The 25,232-nt window shown below is 35.5% G+C and overlaps 3 protein-coding genes across 7 annotated transcripts; 2 read left to right on the plus strand and 1 right to left on the minus strand.

Annotated features, from left to right (window-relative positions):
- The first annotated feature begins 2,779 nt into the window (after positions 1–2,779).
- LOC149483649 (uncharacterized) lies at positions 2,780–12,176 on the plus strand. 4 transcript variants are annotated; one of them, XM_089702794.1, is made up of 7 exons: positions 2,780–3,041; positions 3,115–3,200; positions 6,940–7,104; positions 8,364–8,467; positions 8,540–8,680; positions 8,809–9,896; positions 10,272–12,176. In XM_089702794.1, the coding sequence occupies exons 1-7, from the start codon at positions 2,993–2,995 to the stop codon at positions 11,360–11,362; spliced, it is 2,724 nt and encodes a 907-aa protein (XP_089558920.1). In that variant the 5' UTR covers positions 2,780–2,992; the 3' UTR covers positions 11,363–12,176. The 4 variants fall into 4 exon arrangements, with proteins under 4 accessions (XP_089558920.1, XP_089558923.1, XP_089558921.1 ...); XM_089702795.1 differs by lacking the exons at positions 2,780–3,041; positions 3,115–3,200 and adding an exon at positions 3,667–3,950; XM_089702797.1 differs by lacking the exons at positions 2,780–3,041; positions 8,364–8,467.
- A 2,045-nt stretch (positions 12,177–14,221) lies between these two features.
- Positions 14,222–17,042, plus strand: LOC149483650 (uncharacterized). Its single transcript, XM_089702806.1, has 2 exons — positions 14,222–14,404; positions 15,735–17,042. The coding sequence occupies exons 1-2, from the start codon at positions 14,313–14,315 to the stop codon at positions 16,198–16,200; spliced, it is 558 nt and encodes a 185-aa protein (XP_089558932.1). The 5' UTR covers positions 14,222–14,312; the 3' UTR covers positions 16,201–17,042.
- Positions 17,043–23,650: 6,608 nt separating this feature from the next.
- On the minus strand, positions 23,651–25,074 carry ND-ACP (NADH dehydrogenase (ubiquinone) acyl carrier protein). 2 transcript variants are annotated; one of them, XM_089702811.1, is made up of 3 exons: positions 24,832–25,074; positions 24,385–24,498; positions 23,651–23,978 (listed from the first exon to the last, which is right to left on the minus strand). In XM_089702811.1, the coding sequence occupies exons 1-3, from the start codon at positions 24,997–24,999 to the stop codon at positions 23,799–23,801; spliced, it is 462 nt and encodes a 153-aa protein (XP_089558937.1). In that variant the 5' UTR covers positions 25,000–25,074; the 3' UTR covers positions 23,651–23,798. The 2 variants fall into 2 exon arrangements, with proteins under 2 accessions (XP_089558937.1, XP_089558936.1); XM_089702810.1 differs by lacking the exon at positions 24,385–24,498 and adding an exon at positions 24,531–24,647 and having other exon boundaries at positions 24,832–25,073.
- Positions 25,075–25,232: the final 158 nt, after the last annotated feature.

Genomic DNA, 25,232 nt, shown 5'->3' on the forward strand with positions numbered 1-25,232 from the left:
TTTATAAAATCAATCTGCAATATTAAATTTATATTTTATAACTATTTTTGGTTTTAATTCACACCATTTAAGTTGCTCTACATTAAAATTTATTAAGAACTAGAGGTCCGCCCCGGCTTCGCCCGTGGTACATATTTCGCAATAAAAGGTAGCCTATGTCCTTTCTCGGGTATCAAAATATCTCCATACCAAATTTCATGCAAATTGGTTCAGTAGTTTAGGCGTGATTGAGTAACAGACAGACAGACAGAGTTACTTTCGCATTTATAATATTAGTATGGATAAAAAAGGCATATTATAATATACAAATTATTATAATATTATACCTAGTGCTGTTTTTATAACTGCTTTTCTGTAGAATGCAAACTGATATTTTATGCCAAAAGATAATATACAAAAAAAATCTGACCAATTAAATCCTATCCTACTAATATTATAAATGCGAAAGTTTGTGAGGATGTGTGTGTGTTTGTTACTCCTTCACGCAAATACTGAACCGCAATTATAGAGGGTAACTTGGATTAACACATAGGATAGGTCTTATCCCGGAAATCCCACGGGAACGGGAACTATGGGGGATTTTCTTTGAAAACGCGGGCGGAAAGCTAGTATTATAAATGCGAAAGTGTGTGAGGATGTGTATGTGTGTGTTTGTTTATTGTTACTCTTTCACGCAAATACTACTGAACCGATTACAATGAAAATTAGCACAAATATAGCGGGTAACTTGGATTAACACATAGGATAGATTTTATCCCGAAAATCCCACAGGAACGGGAACTATGTGGGTTTTTCTTTGAAAACGCGGGCGGAAAGCTAGTGTTATATTATAAGTACCTACATCTTAAGTGGTGGCTCAGTGGTGAGGATTAACAAATATAAAAATGGTGTTTTATATGCTCCTATAAGTATAAAATAATGTCTCATTTTAGAGCAAAGAATGGAATAACTTATTTCATTCGTGTCCATAGAGAATATGTTAGCAATAATTATTGAATAACAATTACTAGTATAATATTTATTAAATTAACTGTGATAGTAATCTTCCAAAATAATATCCCCTGTTATTTATTTAAACGCCATCTATTCTTCCGTGAATTCTATATTTCAACATGGATTTCAACCTTGAATACACTGGCGCAGACATCGGAATAAATAGGTACTTACCTATCTATTGAGTATCGATTTATTTTGTTACTATGCAATTTGTATGCCTGAATAGAAACAGCCCAAAATAGTTGGGTAGAAATAAGTGCCTTTGAAGTATGTAATATTGTTATACTTATACCTATTATCAATTATTATTCTGGTTAAATATTGAAGTAATGTATAAATTCATTATAGTCCGGGATACATCGCCCATTTTTGCAAGTGATTACTATCAAGCTAATTTTTCGTGAGTAGCTTTATTTTGATGAGATGCCCAATAATTTCATGTACAAAACTCTCGATTGTGGTAGCTACCAGAGGAAACAAGGATAAAATATTTTGATTTGATGGTTCTCAAATATTAATTACTAACAGAATGTTTTTTTTTTGTTCAATCTCAAGATAATTATCTAAATTATTCGAAAAAATATTTGTCCTACAAAATCTATGGTTTGATCAATGAGTCCCCCTTTCCAATGTGTATCGTTAACGAAGTCATCATATATGATTACTAACCAGCTGATTTTTTTATTTTCACTTATTTAATACTTATATAATTCAACAGACATATTGTCCTACAAATTGCGTAATAAATATTTGAGAGCCGTCAAATCAAAAATTTTTATCCTTGTTACCTCTGTAAGCTACAACAATCGAGAGTTTCGTACATGAAATTATTGGGCATCTCATCAAAATAAAGCTACTCACGAAAAATTAGCTTGATAGTAATCACTTGCAAAAATGGGCGATGTATCCCGGACTATTAATATTTATAATACCTTATTAGTTAAATGAATTCCAAAGAAAAATGAAAAATATTCTATTCGAATATTTAGATTAATCCCACATTAGAAATACGTACCTATTGATTCACTAAGCAAAGACAGGTCCAAACTCAATTATCAAAACTCAGAGACGTTAATTTAAATTTTTTGCCGCTCATTAGATGAACATTGTTTTGAACACTTCATATTTCTAAAAATAAATATCTAGAAAATTGATATTTGAATAAATTATAGTGTAACATTCATATGACCTAGATTAACTTGTTACGAAATAGGTCATATTCCCAACTACCTATGCGTGTCTATAACGGGTATACATGTAACAGTACATAGGTATTACCACAGGTATTACATATATCTATATAAGTGTAGGTGCGTCAGACGTCCACTCCAATACATAAACGCCTAGCATTGAACACGAGTAATCAATAAAGCACGTATATATAAACGATGTACCTACCTATGTTCTGCCCCGGGGCTCGTCATTCGGTGTAACATTTGCTACAGAATCACGGGCTATAAAATGAATAGAGATGCCATTTATGGATATGAAAATAGATATGACAATTGCATTCCCAACAGAATTATACATAAATAATGCAGTTACGTAATTTATTTGTAAATAAAATCAAATACATAATTTTTGTTCTTCGTTAAAAATTAGCCTTAAAATTGGATCAATATGACCTAATTGTATTGATCTAAATTATAAATAATTATTTAAATACAATTTAGTTTGGATACTTAAATTTTTAAAGAGTAAAATCGATAAATATCGATTGTCTTATTGATCATCTGCCATAGATCATCGATTTTTGTTTATCTGTCATAAGTCATCACAGCTGGCACTGACATTTCATCTTTCAAGGGTCGAACGAAACAAGGGTCATTCGAAAAATAGTGTGAATTTTGCACTTTAAAGTCTTGTTTAGTTTTTAATTATATAACGTTTTACAATATGTAAATAAAATGGCATATAAGTGCAATATATTTCATGTGTTTAACATTGCAACGTGGTAGTGCAACGCATAGATAGATATTGGTGACAAATATTATTCATGAACACGATGGTTTCGACTTTGCAACTACAAGAAAAATATAACAAGAGTATGAATAATAAATTATAGCATTGATATATTTTTACATAAGAAACGATTCCTAAGCTTTTCTGTTGTTACAGTTCGTAAAAACTTCTGTTTTTATTTGGATATACAAGAACCATCTATATCGCGATCTCTATCTCGAAGACTGCAAGACATGGGCCTAGTAAGTATTTTATTCATTTTGGCGCGAAAATAATTTGTTTTTAATGCCTGAGAACCTTGCTATACATTCCTAGAATTTTTTGGGTTATACGTATAGATACAATCTGACTAAGATGTTTCATAATATACGTCATTAGTTTCCTCACATTTCAAACAAATAAATGAATATTTGAATTGGCTTCTTAACATCGTGCACGTTCAGGTTCACAATATTTTGTCTTAGAAAAGCAAAACTTATATTTTCAATAATTCATGCAACTAAATTATAAGGTTTTAAAATAATTAATGTAAAATGAAGTGCGAAAAAACATGTGAATATATTAAATATAATCATTTTTAATAATTAAAATGTAAAATTAGAATCATAATTTCATATACAAAAAATACATAGAATGGAACGTAATCAGAATCGGCCAATCGCATGCCTTTCCCCTTCCAAGCGACACTAGCGCTGCCAGTGACTGTAACAAAAACTACAGCAAAATATCTCCATCTTGTATGACAGATTTGTGTTTGTTGTTACTTTTTCGATTTTATTAGGTAAATCTATATAAATAAGACTAAAAAGTAGTTATTACGCGATTGTATGTGATAGTGCTTGGAAACAATATTCAGTGCAGTGGACGTATGAAGTGTACATTGTGTTTCCATGTAATTCAAGCAGTGACGAAGTGTCCCGTCTCGGTGACTAGTATATAGTTACTTATTTTTGTGATAAGCGGTGCGCGGGGGCCTTCCGGACGGCTTTTGTGTGAGTATATGCGACTACCAATATCCACATATGCCGTGTTATACTTGGTTTTAGTTACAATTAATAAGAAAATAGTTTAAAATTAAGTTGTTGTAGCGGCTTGTTAGGCGCGTAGCTTGCGTTCGATTTTAGGTCATCTTTTGTACGCTCGCGTTAGAGCCGCTGTCGCAGAGCGAAATGCAACGGGCCGAGGCCGCGCGCCGCGTTCGATCACGCTGCGTTGCAATACATCCATTTAAAAGCTGTTTGAAATGTAGTTTTCTTTGGCTAACGCGTGTGTATGCTTAATTTTTGACAGTTGATATTGCTTTTAGACTGTCAAGGCGATATGATTCTTAAGATTGTCAAGCTAAGGATGAAAATAGCATGTAAGATGGTAGTGTGTTATTTTTTTGCGCGGGACGGTTGGCGCGATTCAGGGTACCGCGCGATGCTCGTTCTGGCGTCAATTTCGCCGTGTGTATTTCAAGGAAAACTCCATGATTGCGCACGGACTCGGATTGCATAGAAATAATCGGTCACTTGAGTGCCACGACACGTAATTCTCTTGTTTTGATAAACAGTCCGTTGTCGAGTCTGTTTATAACCGTCGTCAGCATTCTGGACGGAATTTTCTTACGTTACGAAATCACATACGTGCACCTTTCAGGTCAAAATACGTGTTTTTGATGACTTTCACATTACATTTTACCAAACAAAATAATATGTCACAACAATTCAAATTGTCTTGACAGTTCTTATAAGAGTTGCCAGTATAATTAGTGTCTTTTAATAATTATTATATGTCAAAAAATTCAAAAATATTAAATTGATTTTTTGTATTTATCAATATTAATAACAGTGTTTTTTTTTTTTACTAATTAATCTTTATTTATTTCTATTTATTCATTGCAAATATTTTTGTGAAGTTTAAAAAAAAATATGATAATTCTTACTTGTTTGTTTTAAATTAAATTACTTATTTATATATTTTTATGAATTTACTTTCAAGAAACAGTAAAGTGAATAAAAACACAGCATATTGTTATTTAATTTTTTTTATTAATTTAACATAATTTATCAAACCTGTACATTTTAATACATTCAATATAATTAAACAATTATTTCATATTAAAAAGGTTGTACTTAAAACATACCCAATCAATTTTTTACAAATTGCTATTTTTTTGTTAATTATTGTTATAGATTAATCATTATTTTTAACAGTTGCATTTAAAAAAATACAAAATCTATATAAATAATTTTAATTCAATATTCAACTGCAGCAACATGATTTATGTCATCATTTAAAAAAAAAATATTTACAGAGAAATACAGTCAATAATATGATGGGTCAGTCAGGTTATCTACCTGGTGCATATTATCAGTAATATTATAATTTATAACAATACTTACAATACCTATAAGTTTAAATATAAATGTATGACTTAAAACTACTAAGTAAGTTGTCGGAACATTTTCAAATGACTCAATTCAACTTATTTATAATACTCGAAAACTCTGATTTCAAACTATTGACAGGATTATTAATAGAGAAGTGATGTCATTTGTTAGCATTTTAAACACTGGAGTGGACCACTTCCAGAAATGTTGGTGACCTTTTTTGTAGAAAATATTTAAGTAGATAGTTATGTGGGGTCATTTCCAAACATTTGAACATTTTATAAAATAATATTTATAAGTTCAAATCTATACTAATATTATAAAGCTGAAGAGTTTGTTTGTTTGTTTGTTTGAACGCGCTTATCTCAGGAACTTACTGGTCCGATTTGAAAAATTATTTCAGTGTGACCATTTATCGAGAAAGGCTATAGGCTATATTATATCATCATGCTAAGACTAACAGGAGCTGAGCAATGCAGGTAAAACTGCAGAGCACAGCTAGTAATAAATATAATATCATCACTGAGTATAGATGATTTTTTTATCCATGTTTAGAAATAAAATATTCCAGTTTGAATTAATCAATAATGTTTGAACAAAGTTAACAGAAGATCGCTCATATATCTACTTAAGAACTGAGAATGACAAGTGATCAAATATGTCATCATGCTGGTTTACACTGGTTATAACTCAATTTAAATTCATAAACAATAACTTGACTGTGACTTTATGAATGAAATGACATAAAGAAGGTGGTATTTTTATAAAAATCTACTGTATAAATACAGTTTGTGCCTACATCACATTCTATACCCAAAGGCAGTCTCGAGGCCATAATTTAGCATGAGTTTTTGTTAACTTAGAAATTATTTTACAATTATGCCACATTATCGGTTGACTTGATAACATTTTTCAAGATGATACTATTGATTTAAAGATTGTATCTACATGTGTTTCCCTTTGTGGTCTTAACACATTTTACTTACATGGGACTTAGCATTCACCCATAACTTAAACAGACAACACACAGTCTCTTCTCTAAGATGATTTCAATACCATTACAAATATAAAACTACCCTCAACTTAGAACTCATGAATACAATATTGTCCTTTTACAAAGGTTTATATAACTAATATACCTTCAACTTTATCAATTCAAAAGCAGTGGAAACAATATTGTCTTCTTTCTAGTCTTGATTTTATTATTAAAATACTAGCGGCTTTGTCAGTGTTAGTCCAGAATAATAAAAGCGAACCATTCTCTTTCACCCGTAACTTCATTCATAGCTGTAACGGTCAAGGTACCTGCCCTCACTGACCCGTCTCAAAAATCCACCCCATCCTAATCCTAATCCTAATATACTATTATAAAGGCGAAAGTTTGTATGTATGGATGTTTGTTACTCTTTCACGCAAATACTACTGAACCGATTACAATGAAATTAAGCATACATATAGAGGGTAACTTGGATTAACACATAGGATAGGTTTTATCCCGGTAATCCCACGGGAACGGGTTTTTCTTTGAAAATGCGGGCGAAGCCGCGGGCGGAAAGCTAGTATACACATAATTTCAACAATTCTATAGCTATAATTCCCCCAACAGCGCGAAGAAGTGTTCCTAACATCGCGCGTCACCCACGTGGTCGCGGACGAGCGGCCGGCGGTATGGCGTGAGAGCCGCGCCCGCGCCGATGCCATGCTCGAGAGACTGCGCGCGCAATCGCCGAAGCACGCGCAACATAATTACGTGCAGCTCACCGTGCAAAAGGTATGTGGTGTTCGCTACATATGCGATACACTTTGGCAGGTATAATAGGAATGTTCATGTCGCCGCCACATGGTTGAATCTGCTATTTGATTGAATGACTAGCGGAGACTTGATTCAATGTACGCGCTAAGCATTCAACAATATGCCGAGCTTTGTATCTCCTCTGTTCAAAGAGCTATTTTTCAACTAACTAACTAAAAGGAGATATAAATATGTTACAATCAGCTAACTAGTCGGACGTTGAGTGACTTTAGTTAAATCATTGTTCAGCCTAGTCATTCAATGAAGGCCCTAGTAATCTGATTCCTTTACCTGTAATACTGATATCTTCACAAGTTACACATTGCAATACACTGTACATGTATGACTAAAAATTGTGTTACTGATATATTCACAATTTACAAATCGTAACATATTTCTGTACCAATGTTCGCTTCGAAAAATTTTACTCGACACCACACCTAATCAATGGTCACCAAATAGTAATTTACTCTTGATATACTAGTGTTTTACACCCTACAAAAACTGCTTGTCCTGGTTGGTTGTCGAAATTTACAAAGAATATTAAAAAATACAACATGGCCTATATCAATAAAAATGTAATTACAAGTGGTTATAAATCTTTTTTGTTTTTATTTAACAATTAAATCTACAAAAAAGTGTCCAATCTTTCTTCTTTATTACATATATCTATTAGTCTAAATGTGTGCATAGTTTTAAAAACTTGAGCATAGTGCTTCTAATGTTGTTTTTGTAAATGATTGGTGTATTTAGAGTAGTATCCTATATTGAATTGAAACCTTAAGTACTCAATTATTGCATGACAAGTTAAAAATAATGTTCATGAAAGGATTTTGCAATCAATATGTCTGAATTTTTGTAAATAGCATGTGAACTATTGTAGTTTAGCAATATTATATAGAAGAACCCTTGCGAATTGTTTTCTTTTATTATTGTTTCTTGTGCTACAAAAAATTGCATAGTTGCAACTTAAAGAATTTGCATGTCAACTAATTTTATTAATAAAAATAACTTTGTGCTAGATATTTCCCTTTTTCAACTTAACTTTTATTACTAATATTCCTAACTTATTATTTCTCAACCTGCAAGTAATAAACAACTTAGAAAATAATTTTTGTTCGTTTTTCATATATGTAGTTTAATATTTGCTTTTTAATAGTACAAGGTTGGGAAATAATACGCAATCTCTTCGCTATATATATATTATATATCCTTACAATGTATTTATCATCTTTCAGGCTATAAGTCTATTGGATAAACTGTATGACACATTCTTCACGCAGCGTAAAGCGCAGGTCAACTTCTTCAGTAAACATTTTATCAAGATTGAATTTTTGGACAAGTATGGACCCCTATAATGAAGTAAAAATTCGATGTGCGATCAATGGTATTTATAAATTCCCTCTTTCTGCAGACCGTGCCGACCTGTGTATAAGGAATTTGATGAGTGGCCGCAGATCTCACTAGAGCCCGACCCTCCCAAGGAGAAGAAAGAGAAAAAAGAGTCGCCGGAGAATCTCGTCGCAATTCCTTCTAACAATAATATCGGTCACAAGTAAGTTTTTAACAAGAAATGTAAATTTTTCTAAGAATTGTATATTACGGCTTGTGAATTTGATTGTAATTTGTAACAGTGTTCTATGTGTTCGTTATTTATTTATTGTAATGTTTGTCTTGTTACAGAATGACGCGGAAGAGTCGACCTCGTATAAAAGAAAAAGAAATAAAAGAAGAGAAGGGTGGTTATTGTGAAATGTGCAATGTTGATTACCCAGACGCCACCACACATCGACGGACGCCCCACCATCTTGCGTTCGTCAGAAACCACGCTAACTTCTTAGCTCTAGACTCTCTTATAACCTCCGGCGCAGATGTCAACACCTTCCTTGACAAAGCCACTCCAGTAAACGGTGAAAGACGATCGTTGCGCAAATTGTGCAACGGTGACTCCGAACCAAAAAACAGACGTTCCAAAAGATCTCAATCGCCAGACGCTATCAACGGCAATATAAGCCCGAGACGTAATGGCGGCCTCGATGAAGAAAAGAAACATAACACCAGATGCAGTAAGAAGACGAGTGATTCCACACAGTCAGAGGACCGCCAGTATTATAAAGTAGTCGGCGTGAGCACAAAGTTACGGTCGAGCGGTGGATTCACCAAGAAGAAGGAATTACCCGTTTGCAACGGAACAAAACCACTAGTGGTTAAGTTCAGGAAAGTGCGGCGTTCAGAACTATCAGTGTTGAGCGATGAGGCTGAACAATTCATGTTTCCAAAACGCGCCAGCTCCACTAGTTCTACTTCTTCCGATGATGATGACGCGATAATTAACACCAAAACAAGGAAAAAGGCATCGCCGCAGCTTCCGCCCGCAACAGAAAGGCAAAGGCTTGCCAGGCCGGTAGCGTTGAAAGAAGAATCCTCAGAAGAAGATAGCTGGCCGGAAGAAGATAAGAGAAGGAAGCGTCGGGCACCACCAGTGATTAAAAGGGCTAAGAGAGGGTGCGGTAGACCAAGATTACAGCCACCGAGTAAACCGCCTGAGCCTGAAGAAACACCCCCACAACCAGAACCAGAAGTCAGTCCACTCAGAGAAGAACCTTCAGAAAAGTGTATGAAATGGGAAGACGGCAAGTTGAAATACACTCCGGCAGTCGAACAGTTGGAGTTCGCTTTCGAATCTGTGCCACATAGCGAGCCTTGGTTTGAGACGTTCAAGCGGCAGGATCAAGACAAGGTTGTTGCTAAGAATGTTCCTCAGTATTTCGGTAAATATGAATTACTAACTATGGATTTTAAAGCATGAAACAGCTATTACTATATGTTTTTCTTATTGAAAAAGTTATTCCATGATATTATTATTGTCTCATTATAAGGTACAAGGTTTCCGCCCGCGGCTTCGCCCGCGCACTCAAAGAAAAACCCGCATAGTTCCCGTTCCCGTGGGATTTCCGGGATTGCGTCATTTTCCCGGGATAAAAAGTAGCCTATGTCCTTTCTCGGGTATCAAAATATCTCCATACCAAATTTCATGAAAATTGGTTCAGTAGTTTAGGCGTGATTGAGTAACAGACAGACAGACAGAGTTACTTTCGCATTTATAATATTAGTATTATTATTAACCTTACCTTTTTTTGTTACAGCGCTTTACTCAAAGTCACCAAAGTTACCATACGAAATTGGTCAGTTACCACCTTTAAAGCCAAATTGTTGTCCGTTAAGTGACCTCGTTCGCCGCGAGGAGAAACCTGGGCCTTCACGTTCATACGGGACTAGGGGAATGAAAAAACAAAAGATTAGAAAGCGCACAGCCGCCATTCTAGCACTTGAAAGTCATCCCAGGAAATCTCCAAGAGAACATGCTTCTACGTTAGCCATTTTAGGCTCAGCCGGCCTCCTGCATCGGCGGAAAAATGTTGACGACTCTAAATCAACAGCTTCCGAAGAGACAATTAGTGATACTCACTCCAAAGTAGAACCAATACTTACAGAAACTCAAGAGGCTTCGGAGAGGTTACAGCAATTCCTGTCTGAAGTATTCGAAGACGCGTCGGATTACGATGTATCAGAGGAATTAATGGACTGCGATGCGTCCGTTATTACCTCGAAAGCGATCCTAGATATGTCCAGTTTAGTGTCAGAGTGCGAAAACTGCGATCTTATCCGGAACGAAATAAAACAGGACACGGTCAAGACGAGAGACAGACGCGGCAAATTCAAAAAGAAGAACCGGACGGGCTGGCCGACGAAGAGGAACAAGAAGAAAGGTTCCCGAAACAGCAGCACAGAGGGGGAAAAAGTGGATGGCAGTTTGGACAGGTCGTCGGCTGAACCAGATCTCGAAACGCTCAGCGAAGCAGACGAGAACCATTCAGAAGTTGAAAACGATAACACTCTAACCGAAGAGTCGAAATCTAAAGAAACACCCGTAGCTAATAAGAAATCGTCGGATCCTGAGGAGCTCGAGCTGGCGTGTCCCATGGACGTGGGAGAGAATAAGTCTGAGAATGTAGATAAGAATTTAATAGAGAATAAATGTAGCGAGCGGTCGTCGAAGGAATCCGAGAAACGGACGTCGTCAGAAGGCGAGGAAAAGGTGGATTTCAGGAAGAAGAAGCGAGCGTTGCAGGGACTTTGTGACTGGCTGCCAGTAGTGCGCGTGGCTAGAGTAGACCCCAGCGCGGGGCGAAGGCTCCGCTCAGCGGGCAGGGCTCGCTCCAGCAAGTTCAGATAGCGCCCCGCCCCCACCAGACTTGTGGCTAAATAAGTGACTAGGACAATTGAATTTCAGATGTTGAAGCACCGGTACAAAGTTGACAGTTTATGTGTAGTTCTCCGTAACATCTGTGTTATATAGACGCATTGGTGTCCATTTTTTTTGCTACCGTAACAAATAGATGTTGAATTTCGATGTGAATATATTGTTATTTCTCCTAAAGTTGTGATATTGATTAGTATCACAAGGTTTTTATCTAAATGTTTTAGATTCCATTTTCCGTGTATAATAGATTACCAATTGTTACTTGTGTTGTTTCATTGAATACGACTAATATTAAAATGTCGGCGTATTCAAAAAACCGATTTGTATTTTCAATATGAATCCACATACATACTAAATAATATGTGAAGGCATAATTCGATACCATGCAATTCCTAGAATTAGTTCATTTTATGATACTGCATTCATTCTCTCGATGTCTGTCTGAAACATCTGAAATAATCCTAAAAATAACTTATTAAATACATATTTATTTTGTATGTTTATAAACTGGAGCTATATTATTTGAATGTTAATTTAGTATGAAAGTTTCAGTATTTATGTCTCGAGGCTGTGTGTAGCCGTTGTAAATATATGTGTAATATACTTAGAAATTTTGTTATCTATTTAGTATAAATGTTGTGGTTGTATGAAGAGTGTCTCAAGAGCGAGCTTACTCTGTACATAAATGTTTTCGTATGCTTAAAGTATGTTGCTTTTCTTGAAATAAAAATTTGTTTACTGTCAGTTCATCAGTAACATTGTATAAATAAAATAATTACTCATAAAATTTGTTGTTATTTATCCCTCTCTATATCCTATACTAGCCGCTCCGCGCGGTTTCACCCCCGTGGTTCCTCACCTGTTGGTCGTAGCGTGATGATTTATAGCCTATAGCCTTCCTCGATAAATGAGCTATCTAACACCGAAAGAATTTTTCAAATCGGAACAGTAGTTCTCGAGATTAGCGCGTTCAAACAAACAAACTCTATAATATTAGTATAGATATGAAAAAGTATACACTAATATTTTGGGTGCTACTCAATGACCAAACAGATTTTAATAATTGACACAAGCTAGCTATGTAAGGATATACATCTTAATTTTCATATAGGAATTGTGTTAGAGAAAAGTTAAACTTATTCCTGTAACAAGCCTGCAACTATTAAAAACTATTGATCACGAAAAATTCCCAAAAAAAGCGGTAATAGATAATCCAAGTATTGTGTAGTAGTATAGATATCGGTGAAGTCGGGGCATAAGCTACAAAATAAATTAGTTCGCTTCGAAATAGACTTGCTAAACACCTCACAAGAAATTCAAGATTTTAAACGCGATTTATTCATTATATTATTATCCCGACGTTTCGCAAACTTTGCAGCGAACGTGGTCACGAGGGAGTCTCAGGATAATAATAAAATACTACCTAACATGAACTTGAACAAGGACGGCTAAAATATTACATCCTACATAATATAAGTATTATATTTACGAATATTATAGCATTTTCAAAATACCTTAAACATTCTTATTACGTGGATGAAATATGAACTATTTGTATTTATTAAAAAAAACTGATTACGAGTTTCTGTAATAAAAATAATACGATTCATTTCATGGAACAGTGTCAATTTTATCAAAATTTGTTTAGTAGTTTAGTAGATACATCAAAAGTGACTAATGGTAGAGGAGACCGAAAAATTGTGTTGATTTACAAACTTATTACTGAATACTATTATTTTCCTTTTAATTGTCTTACAAATTACAATGATGATAACTCGATAACAATTATTAAAATATAAGTCAAAATCGGTTAGTATTAAATTTCAATGAGATCATAGTTACCTAAAATTAATTATTCCATACAACCAAATACCTAAAGTTTCTTTACTTGTGCTAAATGCGACGGAACATAATTTACCAATAATAATAGTCGCTTTCTAAGTGCGCTCTATAAAGCCACAATGAGTTGATGACCCATCAATAAACTAGCCGCGTATAAGTTTACTTAACCTGTCTACGATCAATATATTGTCACAGTACTACGTGGTATTACCACAGTATTACAATATTATTTCCTACAGTAAGGAATCGCCTTTGATGTCGCGCGATGCCGCCGCCAGCGTAGGTACTTACGCTGCCACACGAAAATACGCTAGGGTTGCAACAAATGGGAAATAAAACAATTTTGATTATTAATATTATGATGAAATCATTTATTCATATGTACATTCAAAATAATTGCGATTATTAAATCTGATGTAATTATTTGTTCATAAATATATAATTACAGATATTGCACTGCTAAATATTATTTACGTGGACACTTTATTTTTGGATGTTCTTAATTGTATATTATACCATTTAACTAAGTAATGCATTCGCATTGGGATATACAATCTGATTAGAAAATAATGAGGTCAACATATACATAGCTTTGATTTTAATTCAACAGATACAATTAATACAATCTTTCTGAAATATTGTTTCCTTCTGGGATTTCAATGTAGATTTACATCCGTAAACGGAACAGTTTTTGCGCGTCATAATAGAATATGTAAGTACCTATGTATAATAAAATTATTACACAAAAAATACGACTGCGTCATCCTTTCGCGATAGTTAATGCAAACTCAGCGTGATTGCATTAAGCGGCCCGCGTCGCCCGACCCCCCGCCAGTTCCCCTCCGTTTCTCTGCACAAGTACATTCGTCGCCATACTGTAGGATGGTAATACTGTGGTATTACCATATTTCCTACAGTATGGCGACGAATGTACTTGTGCAGAGAAACGGAGGGCAACTGGCGGGGGGTCGGGCGACGCGGGCCGCGCAACTGGCAAAGTGCAAACACGCTTAGTTTGCCTTACCTAGCGCGAAGGGCGCTTCAGTTTTTTGTCTAATAATTTATACTTACGTATTCTATAATGGTTGTGCGCACAAACTGTTGTGTTCATGGATGCAAATCTACATTTAAATCCAAGGACATGAAGTTTCATAGATTTCCTCGCGATGAGAGGTAGGTTTTTCAAATTCTGTTTAGTACCAAATCAAAGATAGGGTTGTCTCTAGAGACAAGAAAATGTCAATGATTTTTTGTAACAATTATTTATAATTATATAATCTATCTAATATCAAGTTTTTGACTATACCTACATATTTTAAGTTATTATAAGATATATTATTATTGACCGCCTCCTTGGTATAGTGGTTGACGCGTGAGCGTAGAACCGAGGGGTCCTGGGTTCGATTCCCGGTGGAGACGAAGAAAAAAAAAATGTCTTGTCCCTAAAGAAAATCGATCAGTGAAACAGATGTATGCATAATGCATCTGCCCCTTACCCCACTTGGGGACATGGGACTTCACTTTATAAGATATATTATTGAGGATTTTCAAGAAAACCAATATGTTTCTCTGTAAATTCAAAGTTTTTATTTGAAAGTTTTCACAATATAGTAATCTCACAATTTCAAAGAAACGACATTTAACCATTGCATTTAACAAATCCTATAATAAATCCTCAATTATATCCCTTCTATCTTATAAATTGCGTTGCACACAAGCACACAATATTAATCGTAAGTTTAATCGTTTCTCGCTTTCTCGCCATTTTTTCTTTCTGCTACGTCAATCTGAGCCACAGATAACATGAACACGCGAAGCGCGCCAAATTTGAATAATGATAAAATGTTATTTCATTACATATCCATACTAATATTATAAATGCGAAAGTAACTCTGTCTGTTACTCAATCACGCCTAAGCTACTGAACCAATTTGCATGAAATTTGGTATGGAGATATTTCGATACCCGAGAAAGGACATAGGCTACCTTTTATTGCGAAATATGTACCACGGGCGAAGCCGGGGCGGACCACTAGTAATATATAAAGAAAAAAGTCCGCGTGATACCGCATAAACGGTATTTTACGGTTAAACTTATATTTTTAACCCCCGGCCACTTTTCCTTATATTTTTAACTCCCGACCACAGCTCCCGACTAAAAAGGGGTGTTATTAATTTGACCGCTATTCTGCCTGTCTGTGGCATCGTAGCTCTTAAATGGGTGAACCGATTTGGATGCGGTTTTTTTATTGGAAAACTTGTTTTCCAGCGGTGGTTCTTAGATAAGTTAATCAAAATCGGCAATCAATATTTTTCTACTCTTTGCTCTTTCTCTCTTCGATTGATCTGGCGGGATCACGAGTGGCCGAGTGGTCAGGCGTTGCCCCGAAATGGCGGAAGACGCGGGTTCGAATCCCACCTCGTGATCAAATATTTTCTATTCTTTAAAATTTTATAGGTATGCGTTTGTTTATTGAATTTATAGATACCTACTTATTTTCCAGGCGCGAATTATGGATAGAAGCTTGTCAAAGACCGGACTTGAAGAGTAAAACAGTTGAACAATTATATCGCAAGTATGTATGTGGTTTACACTTTGAAAGATGGATGTATATGAAAAAAAAACTAAAGAGCACTGCTATTCCCGTAGCAAACTTACCGTCTGCTTCAATACATCCTATGAGTACACAAACTGAGACTGCAAAAATAGAGATTATAAAAGATTTGACAACCATAGGTGTTCAACAACAGACCGCTTGTGCTTCCGTAAGCGTATCAGTTGTGGCATCCACTAGTGCCCAAGCATCGAAGACTACAAAAAAATTGACAGATCAGACTCCAAAGTTAAAGTTGATGGAAGAAGCAAAGTCGACGGACGTCACTTATGAACAGTTCTTACGAGGATGTGACAAGTTCTTATCACCGAATCTAAGTCAAATTGTCAAAGCACAAGTCAATTTAAAACTCTGAGATTTAAAACCTCATACTAGAAATAACAGATATTCTAAAATCTAAAGAATTTAAAATGTTTTGTTTAATTATTTATTACTCAAGTCCACATGCGTATAAGTTTTAACGTACAAAGAAAGGACAACGTTGAAAAAAAAGACGTGTGGCACTCGGGGACTGCCGTGGTAAAGCTATTGCATAGCGTGCCTTCAAGCCACACCTCCGCGCCCGTCGGAGTGGGGAGCGTGAGGATTTTCGTTACGGAATTTCTGGATTCGGTCCCCGCGCTCAAGGCCCGCGATAGAAGCTATGTTTCTGTACACTTTCTGTATAAATAATTACATTAGATTCAATAATCACAATTATTTTTAATGTAAGTACATGTGAATAAATAATTACATATTAATAGTAATGATAAAAATTGTTTTATTTCCCATTTGGTGACAACCCTAGCATATTTACACGAGGCAGCGTGATGGTGAGTAGTGAGTACTAACACTGGCGGCGGCATCGCGCGACATCGAAGGCATTTCCTGTAGATATTGTGCTGTGTTATGTGTAGCTGTAGCTAGCCGTGCCGACTGCCGTGAGCATATGTTTAGTGATTATTTATTGAGTTATCGGTGTTACATTATGTATTAGATATTCGACTAATATATTATGTGCATAATAGGATGCTTGCTAGAACCTATAAAATACCCAGCCCATTTATCGAGGAAGGTTATATGCTACATATCACGCTACGACCAACAGGAGTGGAGCCTCGGGGGTGAAACCGCGCGGAGCAGACATAAATCCGAGAAGACTTCCTACTTCGTGTGTGTTATGTAGTTTATACTTACGGTGTAGATTATCAGCTTTATTATATTTTATCGAGCAAAGAGACGTACGAACATTGTGCGATAATATTCGATTATTACTGTATCGTACAGATCGTAAATGTTAATTTGCCACTACATATGTATTTCACTTAGTATTTCATAATTCATATACCTAGGAATGGTAACTCTTGGGAAATAAATCATTGAGACCATTTATGAAGAGAATTATAAGATCCTAGAGCACTTTGGTTTGAGGTCTTTTTTTATAAAATTTACCGTTTTCGAGAAAAACTCAAATAAAAAACCGGCCAAGTGCGAGTCAGACCTGCGCACCGAGAGCTCCGAACAAACCTATTATTATTTATTATATTGTAACTAACTCTAAAATGTAGGTACCTATGTATTAGAAATTTTTCCTCTATTTGTGCTATAAGACATTGATTTTAACAAAATTTCAAGACTGTGTTCACGGGAAGTACCTACAATGTAGGTTTTGATTCCCTTGCGAATGTCGAAATTTTCAGCATTTACGGGTGTATCCTTTGATTGCGTTAACTTATAAGTTATATTTTTTATACTTAAGTATTCGATATAAATTTCAGCTTGATACCTCCCATGCTTTCTGGAGAAAAAGGGTGTTGATAGACAGACAAACGTACAACAAAGTGATCCGATAAGGGTTCCGTTTATTCCTTTTGAGGTTCGGACCCCTAAAAAACAGAAATTGTGAAAATTTGGCTCTGTCGGAATATTTGTTCAATACTTAACTACTAATTTTCAGGTCTAATTTGACTGAAATAAGAATGTTACATTACATAAAAAATGATTAGAGAATGATTCTAGTCTAGTGTAGGTATATCCTACGGGCCCATAGATGTAAAGCCGGTTATTAACGACTAGCTGCTCCGCGCGGTTTCACCCCCGTGGCTCCACTCCTGATGGTCGTAGCGTGATGATATATAGCCTATAACCTTCCTCGATAAATGGGCTATCTAACACCGAAAGAATTTTTCAAATCGAATCAGTAGTTCCCGAGATTAGCGCGTTCAAACAAACAAACAAACTCTTAAGCTTTATAATATTAGTATAGATTTTAACCGTGCGGTTTAAAATGCATTTTTCGTTATTAACGGTTAATTAACCGTTTTTTTTTGCTTTTTCAAGGATAAGCAACCTAATGTTTTGCAAGTTTATTTCTCACGAACTCGATAAATGCGAAGGGAATGAAAGATTTGATTTGATGCAAAAAAATTTAGGAGCAATGAAAAAGAAAAATTAAAACTTTTATTTATTAAAAAAAAATTATTGTAATAAAAAAAAATATGATAAGTAACTACCTTAGAATTATAATGATAAGACTATAAAAGTGATACAAATAATTATTCGAATAATGTAGATCAATATACTTTATGATTACAACAAAACAATGTTTTTTAATTGCTATCAAGTACACCTTAAGTAACATAAATATGTGTAGTGTGTATGTATACTTATGTGATATAATGTAATATAAAGTAACATCTCAAATATGTGTGGTGTGTATGTATGTGTGAGATGTGGGTGTGATATGATGTGGTGTGATCTGCCCCCCTAGACAAGTGGCTTTCTATTAGCGTAAAGTTCAATAGAATAGATTATGAATGTATGAGATTGACGTAATCAATCGTCGTCGTCGTCGTAATCAAACGTCAATATCATACATTCATAATCTATTCTATTGAACTTTACGCTAATAGAAAGCCACTTGTCTAGGGGGGCGGTAGTGTAGTTACAGTTACAGGTCGCGTGGCGAGAAAAGCAGAAGAGGCAGAATGTACCGTCGAGTTCATGTTAATATTGACATTTAGTGCCCGTCAATCTTTACACTTTCGCAACTTATGCGGTTCACATAAGGACTAAGGTGCAAAAGTGTAAAGATTTATTTATTTATTTATTATAATTAAAACGGTATTGCACCAATTACATTAATTATAAAAAATTACATAAATTATATTACAAAAAATAAAATAAAATTAAATCAAATTACAAATTACATATAAAAAGAAAAACAATAAATTAATATATAATGAATTAATACAATGAATGGTTTCTGTTCCCAACACCAGCAATAAATATGATAAATTGATTGCTAGTATTAAAAACAAAAACCATTCAAAACTTTTCAGAAAAGCTCAAGCACGCCGACAACAACGAGCCCCATCCATCCGCGAACAGATCGCATTCGGGGTTGTTATTGAGGAGAGCATTGAGCGCAGTGAGAGCGCGTGGAATTGGTGATAAGGCTCGGGCTGTAGTGTGAGCCGGCGGTATAGCAAAGAGCACATGCTTGCGCGCTCGACAGTAATTATCAGGCACAAATAATTTACACACCTCATCACTCAAATCAATAGCGTCAATTTTGCCACGCAGAATCTTGCAGACAAAGGCTAATTGATTGTATTTCCTACGTGTCTCCAATGAGTTGTACCCAAGACAGCCTAGCAAAAACATTGTCGGATATAAATAGGGATAGTACCCAAATTGATGCTTGAACAGGAACCGAAGGAAAGCCTTTTGGATTTTTTCGAGCATCAGGGTATATTTTCCCTCGTGTGTGTTCCATACACAAGAACTAGCCTCCAACTTGCTGCGGACCAGGGCTCCATATACAAGCCCTATGGCGCGTCCTGTTCGAAAATCACGCACATTCCGGAGAACAAACCCAAGCCGCCTAAAAGATTCCTTTGCCAACATTGCCACATGATCGTGAAATGTGAGCCCGCGATCAAATGTGACACCCAAGTCCTTAATTACAGTGCTTCTTTTAATGGATGTATTTTTGATCTTGTAATCAAAGTGTATCGGGTGCCTCATCCGACCGAAGGTCATCACAAAGCATTTCTCTATGTTAAATTCCAATTTGTTTCTAATGCTCCACTCATAAATAGCATCGATGTCATGTTGAAGAGCTAAGCAATCTAACTCAGACCCGATTTCCAAATACAATTTGAAATCATCAGCGTAAAGAAGACTCCTAGCATGAGATACCACTCTAGGTAGGTCGTTTACCATGATCAAAAATAAGAGAGGCCCCAGTATGGAACCTTGACTGACTCCTGAACGCGTGTGGTAGGGTTTAGATTCATACAGACCGAGTCTGACGAACTGTTGTTAAAGATTGACGTGCACTAAATGTAAGTTGAGTTGCACTTGACTGTAGGTACATACAAGAAGCGATTGTATCGTAAATTAGCCCCACCAGTTTCGCCATGCGATCTTAAACCGTCGCGCGGCCTGTATTTAAAAATAATAAAATATTACAAAAGAGGATCGCGGTCGGTAATATCGCATTCATTATCACTAACATCGTCACTGTCTTCATCTAATAAGTCAGGAACAGTGACGTTGTTTGTGCTTTCCCTTCGAAATAAGTTTAAATTGGACCGAATGGATATTAATTTCACAGTTCCTGAATTGTGTAGCCTATTTCGGAGTTTGGTGTGTGTTCTGGAAAAAAGGCTCCAATTACGTTTGGAAGCAGCTGATGATGGGGGCACACTCAGAATCTTTTGCGCTATTTTGGCAATGGCCGAATTAGAAGCGAAAGTTTTCCACCATATTCTGGGTTCCAACTCCTTAACTGGGGTCCAAATGGCTTTCGTAGCATCAAAAAAATTCTCTTTTTCTCTAAATTCTGCCATATCTTTCAGTACTCTACCAGCTTCAATGCCTAACATTGTAGAAACTTCTCGTAGATATTCTGCAACCGTACTTAGCTGCTCATCAGTTAGACAAACGCCGCAATAGCGCGGATCCAGTTGGTGTGCCGTGTAGTGAATTGGCTTCATGCAAAAATCTTTTCTATTTTGGATAGTTGTCGTTATCACATTTTTGTCCACTTGACTTAAAAACTCTGCTGTTTCTAATTCACTGTTTAACTCTTGACTCACCAAATTGAAAATATAAGGCACATCTGAAAGTAGAGCACTGTTCTTTTCAGATATCAAAATAGCCTTGGCTATTGGTTCAAGGACTTTAACCACCTCGTCAATTTTTATCCATATCTGGCTGTCCAAAATAATGGTTTTTATTTGTAACAGGATGTCGGTTCCGTGACATTTGGCAAGTAACTCGAGCGCCTCTCTATTTCCTTTATACGATTTAATTGTAATATATGCACCACTCCATCTGGTTTTTGAAAACAATTTAAGGCTGGATGAGGTTCGTCCGTATTTTTCAATTTGAAACTTTTCAAACAATGCCAATACAATGTGCGCCCTTTTTATATATCGGATAACTTTGACTACATCGCGTAGGACCTCCTCAAACAGAGTTATTTTAAATATATCTTTATAAATCAAATTCAAAGCATGACTTACGCATCCTACGCAAGCAATGTGAGGGAATTTGGCTGTTACAATAGCCCAAGCTGCCTTCATGTTAGCGGCATTATCAGTTATTACTGCCACAAATTTTGCGGGGCCAACTTCCTCAATAATTTTGATCATTTGCTCACTCAAAAATTGACCAGTTTCTTTTTGTGTCTCGCAGTATATGGCATTATAAAAAATAGGTTTCGGCGTTGTAATCATAAAATTTATCACCCCTTTACCAACAATGTTTGTCCATCCATCACAAATTAGACCAAGTGCGACAGACTTCTGTAATTTATTTCCAATTTCCTCTTTTATTCGGACATGCTCAGCTTGTAAAAGGGGATTACTTAACGCATGTCTTGACGGCACTGTATAGGATGGATCTAAGACATTAAAAACGTCTTTCCAATACTCACATTCTAAAAGCGACAACGGAACCCCACTAGCGTAAATGGCTCTCGCTACAACAGTGTCAACGTCTGCATGACTATACGAAATCACGTCGCGACTTGATGACTGTAAATCGGATGACGTCGATGTATTTTGTAGTAATGTGGTCGCTGATGATGAGGAAGCTGTCGATGTGCAGGCGCTTGACCTCGAACTTGATGCAGGTGATAAAACCGGAATTTCCGTAATATTGGCGCGATTATCACTTTTTTTAGGACGAAACTTTTTTTTCACCTCAATTGGACATTTTTTACATTTTAACAAATGTTCCTTAAGTCTTGTTGCTTGGGCAAATTTATACTGCACGTTACAGTAATTACAAGATACATATTTCTTGTTATCACTTTCCGATAACATTAAAAAGTAATCCCAAACAGCACCAATATAACGCGGCATGTTTAGTTAGCGAATCAGTGTAGCGCTCCGCACTTCAAATGACAACCGCACAGTCCTTTTCACCGTGGAATACTGAATAGCCCGTCGCGACTCGCGACAGGTGCGGGGCGAGTTGAATGCAGTCGGGTCGGCCGGCGCGGGCGGCGGCGGCGTCTCTCTCCCCTCGCCTCGCCAGTCGCCTCTCACTAATTTCACGTGCGTTATTTATATCAAAGCGGCAACATCGCGTCATTTCTCCAAATTATGTAGGTAGGTAGGTAGGTGTAGCTCAGTATTCCAATAAGGACTGTACTTATCTATCAATGCAATAATACGTGAATGATGAAAGGTTTTTAGGCTATTCATTTCATAATTATGTATTATGTTGCAAATTGCAATGATTAAAGAATCTATTTTAATCAATATGTATAGTAGGTAGGTATCAGTCGTTTATGTTATGTTATTTATTATAGGTATAGGTTTGTAGTGTGAATATTTTAGATACTTAAATTGTGTTTAGTTTACGTTAAGTGACTTACAAAAAAACAAAACACAGTACCATTTTTATAGGTCGCAGTCGGATAACTAACCGTTATTTACCGCACTGTTACTTAACCGTTATTTAACTAACCGTCATTTATGGGTAGCTAACCAAAAATTTAGTTAAATAACGGTACCTAGCTAACGGGTTTTTTACAACTATTAAATCCTACCTAAGTTTTGTAATCTGAATCAAGTATAAGTAAAGATGTTCATCCCAGCTTATAAAAAAAATAATAAAAATAAAAACTGATAATTTTAATAAGTTATTTTATTTATTCTGAGAGAATTCTTATTTATTTCCTATTACCTATTCAAATATACATCGGAGCAATTCAATTCCTAAAATCGTGGTAGTTTTCCAATTACAGAGCATAATGCGACTCAGTGGCGCACAATGCCGAATTATGCTGATGCTTAATTGGAACGTGAATTAGTTTTCAAATGCACCAAGTATATAATAAAATGCAAGTATATTCCTGTAAACAAATTTGTTTGTAGATTCGAATTCTAAAATGAAATTGTATTCACATTTTAAATGTGAAATATAAAAAAAAGTCCCTATAACCATAAACAAACCAAATTTTTATACTTGCTCTAAAGCTCCTCATATACTAGCTTTCGCCCGTGGCTTCGCCCGCTTTGTCTAAAACAATCACTATCATCATCACTACATAGTATAAAACAAAGTCGCTTTCTCTGTCCCTATGTCCCTTTGTAGCGTACATAGGGACATCACTCTAGAATCTATAGTGATGTCGTACAAAGGGACATCACTAGAATCTAGAGTCTAGATCTATTAAAAAAACCGCATCAAAATCCGTTGCGTAGTTTTAAAGACTTAAGCATATATAGGGACAGAGAAAGCGACTTTGTTCTATACTATGTAGTGATGTATCAGGGAATGGGGCATCAATAAAAAACCAATGATCTACTCTAACAGGCATATAATGATAAACAATTTACACTTTTTACATCCCTTGATGTCCAGCCGTTTGATGTTTGTTCTTTAAAATTAAAACAAAACTAGTTGCTAAGCTGATCAGTAGACCAAATGGAATATTACTGGTCTAATAGCTTATTCGAAAACGTCTTCCTTGTCGCAAATGTATTGTACTATGTCTTTAGGTCGTAGGAGCCTCTCCGCGTCTCCGTCGGGGATTTCAAAGCCAAACTCGTCTTCCATGGCCATTATAACTTCAACATGGTCTAAGGAGTCCAGACCCAGATCTTGGATGAAGTGCGAGTCCAGGGAAAGCTGCAATAAAATAAATACATTAAAATTTTATTACGTGTTTTATTTATCTTATTTATAGGATTATGAAAACAATGATGACCACTGAAATTATATTTACTGTTTATTATTTATTACAATGAAATTGTGCAGAATATTCAATTAACTTAGCAAAATATAATAATTAATGCATAACTTAACTCAACTTACACTACCTAAGTACTCGCTAAATTAAAAACTAAATTTATTTATATTCTGCTGTATTCTCAACCGATATTGATGAAATAAACTTATAGAGATTAGCTGTAGAAAAATATATTTACTTGATGTTCTTCTAGCTACACGCTGAATTATTTGTAAAGACTACACACATAGACTTATATCTTTGAAAAAATATCAGTATAAAGATTCTGAAATAGCTTGCGACTACCTTTTCAGGGTTAACTTTATCATAAAGTTGCAGAACAAGGAGCACCCTACTTTTAATAAGATCGATTGTTAGCGGTGGGCCACCGCTGTAGTTTCGTACGGCCACTTTCGGCTTCTGAAACAAGTGAAAAATATATGAATATGTACCTGCACACTAGTTAGTTTGTCGTATGCCTTGATAACTTTCATCACTCGGTCCGCAATGTCCTGCTGAGTGACTTTGTGCACCGGCCCGGTTGCATATTGTCGACTTGCTCTATGCACCTAAACATTTGAGCACTTCTTTACACATTCGTTATGCAATACATTTGAGGTTATATTTGCTTTATAGTTACGAGAAAAAACAAATTATGAACTTGCAAAAAAAGTTTTGAGCCACCCGGATAAAGATTTTATCTCAGTTAAAAATTAAGAAAAGATATCGCTTCAACTAGATAAAATGTCTTACCCCATTTTGTATGTGGTTGTTGTTGTAAAGATTAGCGATGGTTTTGACGGTATGGAATTTTTGTTGTAAAGCTACAGTGGATAGCCGGCATACTACCGGAGTTTTAATTGTTGTGGATTTTCGGAGTAATCCACTTACAGCACTTCGGACAATATTCACTGCAGCCATTTTTTGGCTTCAATATTTTTCACTGACATGAAATAAAATTGAGAATGGAACCGATTTACTTTTTTCCCACAGAGATAAAGATTTTGAATGTTAGATACTAGGACATTCGAATTATATCAAAATTATACAAAACACTTGATTTTCAATGAGAACCTATTTTACATACTATATTAATAATTATTCAAAGCGGGAAAAAAACAATTTATTCGTGTTTGTTTCCTTTTTAATTTAAC

This window comes from Colias philodice, chromosome 13 (assembly GCF_061535455.1).
Source record: "Colias philodice isolate Cphi_HAF_F1 chromosome 13, ilColPhil1 Martin Lab GWU primary, whole genome shotgun sequence".
Taxonomy (NCBI): Eukaryota; Metazoa; Arthropoda; class Insecta; order Lepidoptera; family Pieridae; genus Colias; species Colias philodice.